This window comes from Ixodes scapularis, unplaced genomic scaffold (genome assembly GCF_016920785.2).
Source record: "Ixodes scapularis isolate PalLabHiFi unplaced genomic scaffold, ASM1692078v2 PGA_scaffold3__209_contigs__length_174095766, whole genome shotgun sequence".
NCBI lineage: Eukaryota > Metazoa > Arthropoda > Arachnida > Ixodida > Ixodidae > Ixodes > Ixodes scapularis.
The window spans coordinates 151343458-151354529 of NW_024609868.1; the positions used below are offsets into that span (position 1 = coordinate 151343458).

The following is an 11072-nucleotide window of genomic DNA, read 5'->3' on the forward strand; positions in this document are numbered from 1 at the left end:
GCTCCAAAGAACCCTAAGAAAAGATATTGACTTAACTGATCACAGTATTCGTTACTTATACGTCCCGACTGAAACAAATATCCCTTATGATTTATTCATGCTGATTGGTTTACACAGTCTCTGGAGATGCCGGATGATCGACAGAAACGCTGACATTCCACGCACAACCACATCCATATTTCTGGAAGAAATTGCAAAAGTTAGAAGTGTTTATAAGGCCACCCACCAGTGCCCGACTGGTTTCCTCTGTTTGACGCTTGTCTAAGACTTCCTGATTTTTAATATAGTAAAAGCAGCAAACATCCGTACATAATCAAATTATGTCTTTCATACAAAACACACTTGAAATGTGCTTGCCTTAGGAATTTGTTTAAGTGTATGCCATGAAGAATGTGTACTCTCCGTTTCCGCAAAAGTGTATAGTACCCAGAGTGAAGACATGAGTGCGATACGAGTGCTAGTACAGTCATTATGTTCATCAAGGACTGACCACCAGGAGAGCATCCATCCACCACCTCCATCATCATGTATATAACATTCACTGTGTGTATATAGAATTCGAACTTTAAACTGTGATTTTCCATGTATTAAAAAAAAAAGAAGAAAAGCCTTCTACTGTGGTCGAGAGGTTGGAGCGTTGGTACTTATCGTCACGGCGTGACAGTTTCGAGTTCAAATCGCGCTAGGAACTTTTTTTCTTGTATTTTGCGCGTGTCTTACTTTTTAACTGTGATCCTTTTTAGGAATCATCCACTTGCACTACTGCGCCTTACACGGTGTTTACTGTTAGTCCCACCTGTTCAATCGAAACATCGGTAGGAAAAAAAAAAGATCGAGGCAAGTTAACGCGCCAATACAATCATTTCATAATGTTCATTAAAAGGAAACCAAGGTAACAGCATCGGTATGGCTTTCACAGAAACGGAGCCGAAACAACCCTATTGAAAATTCCACCAAGATACGTAATTTGGGACACTGACTGCCAGTCAGCAGCCTTGGTGGAACGTGATGGACCATCAGACGTCGTCTCATGGTCCATCAGATGACGTCTGACTGCCACTGTCAAGGGAATTTCATTAACAAGGGCAGCATTTATATAAGAGTAAAGCTCTACGCACTCATAAATATCGCCAAATGCCTCAATAAAACAAAATGTTCGAGAAAAAAAAAAAAAAAGCAGCACCACCGCGGATCGAGCCCGCGACCACTTGCATGCAAATCGGACACCTTAACCGCTACGCCATGCTATCTTTTTTTTTTTTTTTTCTTTATTTCATGGGAAACAAAAACGGAGAGTCAGAGCACACAAAAATATCGCACTACAAAAATAGGTCCCTCATTTATCACTACAGTTCTTTCATCTGTAACAATTTGTTAAACAATGGTACCCAATCGGGCTTTGTGTCGCGACCTTCGTACACACTGGTGACTTGTGCTACCAGTTGAATGAAATAACAATGCACAGACTTCGGGGTCTGAACGGCATTTCGCACGTCCATTCGGGAATTCCACATGCTGTATAAACTAAGGAGCATAATGAGGTCATACGGAACGGTGTCCCCTGGCGTTACGGGCAGAAAACGAATGGAATGCGGTGTAATATCTAGGCTTTTGCGCAAAGTTCGCTGCAACACGTCCCAAAAAAAAATTGCGTCCCAGCAGTTGATAAAAATGTGCTCAACAGTTTCGGGCTCCTTACACAATAAGCAGTTTACAGTCCATGGAACAAAGATACCCTTCTCCTGCAACCATACCTTGGTGGGTAAAATAGAACAATGTAATTTTAAAAAGAATGTTTTGATCCTAGGAGGAATTCCCATCTTTTTTACACGACACAGCACATCCTGCCCAGGGTGATTTTTGTACAAGACTCGGTATATTGGCGTTGGGAAGAGAATATCAACAAGATCCCGTGTTAGTTTTTTCCTCGAGACAGTTGCGAGGTACTCCCGAGAAAAACGGACTGCTAGAAAATTAAAGGCGTCAACAACCTCTTTCAGGTATCCCACCAGTCTTGGCGGGTGATATTCAACGGTTGACACAACAAAAGTGGGGATAAAGGATGCCAGCTGGTTTTGGATGACTTCGCGAATAAAAGGGACTTCCTGGTCTCTTAAAAAAAGAAATCGTGATACCAACTGTCTAACGAATAAGTGGGGCAGGCCCACACCCCCGTCTGCGACACTACGGAAAAGGTTTTCCCGTCGCATAGGCTCCCAAGTTGAAGTCCATATGAAAACCGCAAAGACACGGTGAAACTTTTGTATATTGCTCCTTGCACAGTGTAGAACTTGTAGCACATACCAAAGCTTGGCAATCAAAAAAACGTTGCATATAGTTGCTCTCGTAAAAATCGACAGATCTCGGTGGATCCAGCGCTTGGAGCGCTTGTCGATATCTGCTGCTACAGTTGACCAATAGGTCGTGCTGTTTCTGTGGCTCTCCAGTGGCACACCGAGGTAGTTGCATGGAGTGCAGCTCCAATGGATGTCCTCGAAAACTTCGGGCGTGCTCGCCCACGTTCCGTGCCAGAAGCCCCTGCACTTTTGCAGGTTCACCGAGGCACCCGTGGCTTTGCAGAAAGTGTGCGTCAACCGCAGGGCGTGGCTTACACTCGTTTTATCGGTGCAGAAAAACGCAACGTCATCCGCATAAGCCAAGACTTTGGTTTCAACGCTGTGCAGGATATATCCTCGGACATTTGAACTTTGGATTATGCTCTGACACAGTGGTTCGAGGTACAAAGAAAAAAGTAAGGGGGACAGCGGGCACCCTTGCCTCACAGAAGAATGGACTGGTATACTTTCCGTCACGTTATTGTTAAGCACCAAACTCGTATAGCAGTTGGTGTACGACATCTTAACGCCTTGTAATATTATCTTCCCAACGCCTACATGCACCAGTATTTTGAAAAGGACATCATGCTGAACGCGGTCAAACGCTTTCTCTAAATCAATTTGCAACATTGCAACTTGGTCGCCTCTTCCAGACACACAATCTAACACACTTCGGGCCACGTGAATATTGCTCTGGATTGCTCTGCCCCTTATCCCACATGTTTGATGTTCCCCGACTACTTCACAAATAATAGATTGCATTCTGTTTGCCAGTACTTTTGCGAATATCTTGTAGTCCACATTACACAATGTTATCGGGCGGTACCCTTTCACGCAGCGTCGTTGGTTGTTGTCCATTTCTTTTGGAATAAACACCGTGTGTGCCCGTAGAAACGAAGGCGGGAGCGCGTTTGCCTTGTAGGCCTCTTGAAAAACTTCATGCAGCACGAGACAAATCTCGTTCTTGTGCACTTTATAAAACTCAGCGATTATCCCGTCGGGTCCCGGTGTTTTTCCCTGTGGGAGAGCGTCCACAGCATTTACAATTTCTTGCACACTAATCGGTTCTTCAAGGGTTTCAGCAAAGTCTTCACTCAGTCACGGTAGTAACGTTATCAATTTTGCAAGACCCTTGGTATCGTCTGCGAATGCGGGACAGCTCAGCAGTGCTCGATAGTGATCAAGAAAGACGCGTTCGATCTCCTCCTTATCAGTGACGATTCTGTTTCTGTGCTCTATCTCTAGTATTTCCTTACTCAGTGCGTGCCTCTTTTCGTCTTCCAACGCCTTCTTTGTGGGTTGCTCTCCCAAGAGAAACTTTTCTGCCCTCGACCGCACGACCGCGCCCGCGTACCGTTCCTGATAAAGACTGTCAAGCTGAGCTTTTATGTACAGCTGCAACGGAAAAAGAGTAGCACAAGTGACCGACGACCGGAGCGGCAAAATCGCGACCCGCGGCGCTATTGTTCCCGAGCGCGCCGATAGCGAGAGTGCCAGTCACGTTCCATGTCTCATTGCGGGGGGGTGGCCGGCAAAAAACAGCCCATCCTAAAGCCCTCATTTTAACAGCTATCTTATCTCTTAATTTTCTACCGGCCGCCCCCGCGTTGAGACATGGAACGTGACTGGCACTCTCGCTATCGGCGCGCTCGGGAACAAGTGCGCCGCGTGTCGCGATTTTGCCGCTCTGGTCGTCGGTCACTTGTGCTACTCTTTTTCCGTTGCAGCTGTACTCTATGTCTTTTGTTCCGTAGCCAGGATTTTTGCATTCCAGCTCGTATAAAAGATGCAAGTCACGCTGGAGTTGCTTTTCTTTTTCGTGCTTGTAATAATTAAGCGTGCTTGCTCTTTCGATTGCCAATTGTTTTGCGTCTTGCTTAAAGGTTTCCCACCTCGCAAAAATGTTTTCCCCGTTTTGACCTGCTTGTCTAAGTAATTTTCGCGTTTCGGACACGAAAAACTCATCTTTAAGTAGCTGAGAATTTAGCTTCCAAAGTTTCCAATTGATGCGCTTATGCTTCCTCCGTTTTTGTCCAATCGTTATCGCAACCATGCAGTGATCTGTGAATAACACAGGTTCCACAGTATAAGCATTTAAAAGTTGTATTAGTTCAATAGAACAATACAACCTGTCTAGTCGGGCATGCGACGCCCGTTGAAAGTGCGTGAACTGTATGAGTTTGGTTCCTGTTTGAAAGTTGGCTACGTCTAACAAGCCTCCCTCTTCGACTACTTCGAGCAATAGTTGTTCACTTCTATCAAGATGGGGCCTGGTCGGCGTTCGGTCATTTAAGTCGCAAACACAATTGAAGTCTCCAAGGAGTACAACTAGTCTATCACACACCAAGTATGAGCGCAAGTGATTGAAAAACTGAACTCGAGAATTCACATCGTTTGGTGCATACACACAAATCACCCGCCACTTGCATTCCTGCACCCGGAAATCACACATAACAAAGCGGCCCTGCAAGTCAACCGTCAGAGCTAGTTCGCTTAACTGAACTGACTTTTTTATAAACAAGAAACACTCTCCCGAAAGACCGGCAGCATGGCTGACACATACCTCGTATTTTCTCAAAAAAAGTGGTAAAGCGCGGTCAACCTCTTCCTCATTCTCTAGCTTTGTCTCTTGTTCTGCTAAAAAGTCAATCTCCTTTTCTTCGAGTAGACGGTGTAGCTGATTCTGCTTTTTCCTCGAATGAAAACCGCGTACATTTAAGCTGGCGAAGCGGAAACTGCCCATCGCTGCTTAAGGGGGTGGCTTTTCCTGGGCTTGCCGCGCAAGCGGCTTCGACACGTTTATGCGCTTACTTGCGTATGTGGCCCCCGGTTCCAATTTCTTTCGCTTGACGTCACTGACACCAGTTCCCAGAGCAGAGTTTGTGTCCACTCCGTTCCCTTGACCCTCGGGAAAGGGACCTGCTTGCTTGGTTTCACCTTGGTCTCGGTCGTCCAGCTCCGAAGGTGTAGCAGCACTGCCGCAGTTACTGCCTTGCTCCATGGAAGAATCATCCCCAGTCTGCGAGGACACAGGTATGGCTCCTGGGTCTTGTGGCTGGTGGTCGTTGATGGCGCCGGTCTCGCCTGGTGCGGAAGGAAGACTGTTTGCAGGGCCGCCCGTGGACGCCCCCACTTCGCCGTTGGCTCCCACTACTTCGGACACGTCCATGAACTGGTCGAGATTCGATTCGGCATCCTCGTCACCGCGCCTCAGCACCGTGGCGTAGGTCGCGTAGCACTCGTTGTCTTCGTGACCAAATTTGTTGCACTTGGTACATTTTGGTGCACGGCACTGTTTCCGGATATGGCCTACTTTTTTGCACCGTAGGCAAAGCGGTGGTCTTCCAGGCACAATGACAAGGGATTGCACCCCATATACCTTGATCATATGGGGCAGGTCGGAAGAGCTGACGGCGTCATGCAGCGTCATGCTGACTTCTCTGTTCATGGTTTCCAAGTGTTCCATTCCCGGGACTCGCCATTTCTCCCTAACGATGTTACGAACTTTACCGTAAGGCTCGAGAGCTTCCACCACACGTCTGTCTTCCAGATACGTTGGGAGCCAAAGTAGCCTTACCCTAATGTCCTTTGCGTTGGGGTCCAGCACCAGACACTTCCGCCCCTTGACCGTGAGTTGTCCAATCCTTTTCATCTTTTCTGTGGCAGCCATGCTTGCGAGAGTGATCATCCATATGTGGCTCATTTGGAATTGTCCAATTGAAACCACGTCCGTCATGTCCACGATGTCCTTCAGTCCGTCTCGAAAATCAACAGCACGGTACGGTCTTCCCATCAGGTCCGCGTGCAAAAACACGGAATTCAGACACATTTTTCCATCTGGGAAACGGGGCAACACCACACGATACTCATCGCTACTGCTGGCTGCAGCGTCGATGCTTCCTCGGCCCGCGTGGGCCGATAACGCGCCGTTATCGGAGCGAATCATCGTCCGTCCGCTCTCGTCGAAAGCCGGAAGCGAACTGCTACGCCATGCTATCGTTTGGGAAATTCGATTTGACCATTCGTTTTATGCGAGATGCTTCGGCTGCAAATGCAGTTAAGTCTTCAGCATGTTATGCAAAGCACTCGTACATCACTCGCCGTACTTCAGTTCTACTCACCTGCCATGTAGAGTACTTTCGCGTCGTTGAACGGTCCTTTTGTTCGCGCGTCTCCGGCCCAGTAGACCTGGTACACCTTGTCGTCTTCAACTACACCGCTAAAGTCCCTTACATCGTCGGAACTCACAACAGGCTGGGTCTTGTCCAGTAGAAATTCTACTAAAACATAAGACATTGTAGAGCCCGGGCAGGATCGACAGGTTGGAGCAAGCGGGCAAACAAAACGAGTCGAGAGCGATCGTTCATGAAAGCTCGGCGAAGCCTCTATGGGCGAAGCGAAGTCAGCGAAGTGGCGTGTTCGGCCAACACCACCTAGACAGAATGCCTCCACACGCGTCATCATGGTCAGATCGATCGAGGCGAGAGATTGGGCACGAGTGCTGCGTCAGTGTTCGGCTGCGGCTCGTGGCCAATCAGCGCGTCGAAGGTCGGGCTCGGGTCCAATAGCCGACCGAGCGCGATCCGACTGTGATGACGTTTCATAGAAGAAGAGGAAACCATGCGGAGGCCTTCTGTCTAGGTGGTGTTGGTTCGGCGAGCTTCTGATCAATGTTGTCGGTCGGCTGCGTGTCATATCTCTAACATCAGCGGTTTTATGGGCTCACGTCCCGAAATCGTTTTCTTGTGCATAGATTATTTTTCGAATTCATAGATTTGACGAACTAGTGGTATCCGAACGAACTTTACGTCCTTTGACCGCACGTCTGTCTGCACGTCAAAGCTTTTTGACGTACAGTCAGAGACAGTCGATGTACAATCAGAATCGCCAAGACATCTTGATGGCATTTCGCGGCGGCCGACTGCCACCAGGAAACCATCAGAAAGCCGACAAGTGGAGTCTGACTGGAGTTTGGCTGTCGGTCAGAGTAACTTGTTGGCCAATCAGACATGCTTGACGTGCAGTCAGGCACAGTCAGCGGTCCACTAGAAAACATTGACTGCCAAACAGGGTTACATTGATGGATTTTTCCTTCGGGAAGCATCCTTTCCCCAGCAACTACAATTTTACGTGTTTTTAAATATACAGCGCTCTTGCTACGACTCCTTTTAATAACAGGAGACGACCGTTTAGTACTAATTAAAACTGCAGTTGTGACAATTAAAAAAAAGACTTTCACAAAATAAGCAAAAAGAAAAAAAGACCGGCAGCTGTGGATGCATTGATTGAGAGAAATCCTACAGGCAAGGCAGCAAGTCAAACGTCTGAGAAAGAAGTAAAACCGAAATAAAAGAGATCATACTTTTACTTGCATGGAATGTGATAAAAGGTATATTTTTAGCCCTTACATTTTGTTGTTGCAATCGTCTTGTAATATTAGCATATTACTTGTTGAATTTTAGTTAGAATAGCTGACGATCGCAACCGAATGCAAAAATGAATCAGGCGTCGACATCGGAAACCCTCTCTCTAACGCAAACACCTAAAATGACTTTGGATCAACAAATGGAAATAATTAGAGCAGTTGGAAAACGGAAGCAGCAAATTCTAGAGAAATTCAGCAGCACAGTTACCTGGCGAACGAAGAGACGGGCTTGGGAAGATACTGTCAACTTTCCGCAGAGTGTACGGCAGATGCAGGAGGCGTGGCGGAAGTTGCTAAAAGAAGCCAGAGACATGCATGTGCTCTTACGAGGTCATGAACAACGAACTGGTGAGTTAGAACTACCTGCCCAATAATTTTATAGAGCTCATATGGCCTTGTCTACATTGTTAGTGGGAGTGCAGTGAAACAGAAAAAGAAGAGAGTTACTGACGCGGTTTGAACCCGGGACTTTGACGCCGCGACGGCAAGGACCGGCGCTCTAACCTCTCGACCACAGTAGAATTTTTTTATATTTATTTCCACAAAATACGCAATACACACAAAACACTCACAAGACACTGGGGTTAAAACGCCACGTGCCCTCCCCTGGGGCCGTAACGATCCTTAAAACTCCTTCATACCTATCAAGCCATTTAACAAACCACAGTAGAAGGCGCGAGACGTCGGCGCTGGCGGAGGTATATAAATATTTTGCCACCGCTTTCATCTCGAGTGTTTTTTTTCTTTATTTTGACTTATTTTCACCCTTCCTGGCCGTAACTTTATCTGCCGCTCCTACAGTATAAGGGGGCGGTCAATTGGACTCCAGTTGAAAGTCCCTGCAGTCAGTTTCTGCAAGCGAATTTAGGCTTTTGTGCTTGAAGCGATACGGATTTCACCGCCATTAGGCAGGGACGCTAGGTACTTCCTCGTCCCCAAGGAGCTGGTCACGTGACAGAAAAATCCCTCTTGGCCGCAGCCGCAGCCGCGGCCGCAAGATCAGCAAACCGGCCCAGGACGCACTTCTACGCGTAAGGCCATTCGGCGCCGCCCGATGGCACCAGGCCACGGTGTAAGATACACTCTTTAGGTGAGGACACGGCGGGGCTGAACGCGCGGCGCAAGGAATCATATAGTGTTCGTTCGACGGGCATCCGAAAGGCCGCATTATTCCGCGGCCACCGTGCCCGCGGCTGACAGTGTCGCCGGCGGCCAAACGGCGAAACTTTGTGAGAGCGAAAAAAATTATCTCGTTGCCATGACATCCCGGTACACCGTGGTCGTTCTGCACGAGCGACAACCTCGCTGGAGCCCTGCGCGTGTTGGAGCATGAGGCGGCACGAGCCGTCTTTGCCGTGCCCACGGGTCGACGAGTCATCTGCCGGCACCGCTTGAAACCATAGTGAGAGAGAGTGAAAAGCGAACTTTATCTGCACTGCGCGAGGAGCGCGCTGCACTCTTAGAAAAAAGGGTCAGTATAGTCCTCCCTAAAGGGAGGAACGCTCTTGACACATATGTTCCTTTAGAAAGGGAGAAACTTTCGTCCCTTAAGCAGGGGAGCAAAAGTTCCTCCGTCGACTGCATCTCACTATGGCGGCCACGAATCGAGCAAATCGAGCTCGATAAGGCTTAACGAGAACACTAAGTCTACTGTACGAAGCGAGAGGAGCAGCAAATAAAAACGTAACACGAGCTTTCCACGAACTGTATTTATTTCCGAATTTTCTTTACCCCTGCAGGCAAAGAAACTTACGTTTCGAAAGCATGCAGTCACTCAGTCTTCTCATCGTCAGCACTGCGATGTTCAACGGAGACAACCGGCACCCAGTTCGCGCACTTTATGTCTTACCTTTGCTATTCCTCGAGCCACAATTCCTTCTTCAACCGTTGCGTCAACCGCACATCACGGAGGAGTGAAAATAATTCGCCCGCAAAACCAAAAGCCGCTCTAAAAAAAAGCAAATCTGAAGCAACCTCTTGGCTTAACTCAGCACGGTAACACGAAATTATGGCGTAGCCGCGTAGCGTAAAAAGGATGTTAAATCGCTTGCCACCAGATGGCAGGGTCAAGCAGAGTAATCGCAAGTAGCTCGGCTAGGTGGTGCTAGGTACCGCCCAATTCATGTTTTACAAAAAAATATTTCATTTTCTTAAGTCACAATTACGTTCCCTTTTCTTTGGGAATCTCTTAACACATGTAGACACGTCACGCACACTAGAAGCATCAGGGGTGCTATTCTGGTCACAAACGGTCACGTTCGTGTTTCTCGAAAACTCCTCCCCCCTACGAACCGCGCGCTCCTATTGGCCACAGCCCGCGTGATAATTCCACGCGGTTCCCATGGGAACGTTCGCGAAACACAAAAGCAACTGTTTGCCGTAACTGTCACTCTTCGAGCTCGGACCGTGACGACAAAGTGACGTATGACCACGTCCGACCTACGTAGCACATAGCGGAAGTCGCGTAACTAGATTAACTGCGGTATTACTCGACACACCCTACTCTCTGTTTCACTATGAGTGCGAGCTAGTGCGGGTGTAGGAGCTACAAGAACGTGCTCCGGGCTTTCAACGTCCCTGTCGAGCAGGCGCGCTTGCGCAGTGCAAACCAACGTTCGTGCAAGCATCGTTTGGGGTGATGTGCTCGTGCTTTTAACTTCTGTTTCTATTGCACGAAGGGGAACAAGCTTTGGGCAGGATTCTAGAGCGTAGAAAATGGCGGCGATGCTTGTTGCGCAATCATGGCTCGATTAGCGCGTAGAATGACGGGTTTTCCGCGAGCACCCGGTAGCCTTCGCGATGCACGACGACTGTTTCTGACGACAATACCGCTTGTCGAAAAGCACCGTGTGATCGCAGTGTGACCAGCTGCGCGACGAGAGACGGCGACGATGAGAGATGATGATCGTCGAGCAGCAGCAGACTAATTGAATCGCACTGAGATTTTTCGCAGCGGGGAACTACAAGAGCGCGGTTGCCACCGATGATCACATAGCTAATGCCCAGTGGATGGTGATCAGAGCCGTGACGGCCGTCGCGAGTGCCGCTGTCAACCGGATGGGAAGAGATGGCTGGGTCGACGAAACCCCGAACCGAGGCAGTTGAGGCATGTGCGAAAGAAGGCTTTTGTCACCACCACGACAAGCACTCGACGTCGTGGAATGCGTTGACGGAACCTCGAATCTAACAGAACCTTCGTCACCATCCTGAAGGATGGTGACGAAGGTTCTGGTGGACCAGAACCTTCAGACCGATGGTGACGAAGTCATCATCGGTCTGAAGGAGATCGTCACCGTTCTGAAGGACTCCAA

At 48.4% G+C, this 11072-nt stretch overlaps 1 protein-coding gene across 1 annotated transcript; it reads right to left on the bottom strand.

Annotated features, from left to right (window-relative positions):
• Nucleotides 1-4173: 4173 nt before the first annotated feature.
• On the bottom strand, nucleotides 4174-6303 carry LOC115309998. Its single transcript, XM_040504003.2, has one exon. It carries the CDS (start codon nucleotides 6280-6282, stop codon nucleotides 5086-5088), a length of 1197 nt encoding a protein of 398 aa, XP_040359937.2. The 5' UTR covers nucleotides 6283-6303; the 3' UTR covers nucleotides 4174-5085.
• Between the last annotated feature and the right edge of the window lie 4769 nt (nucleotides 6304-11072).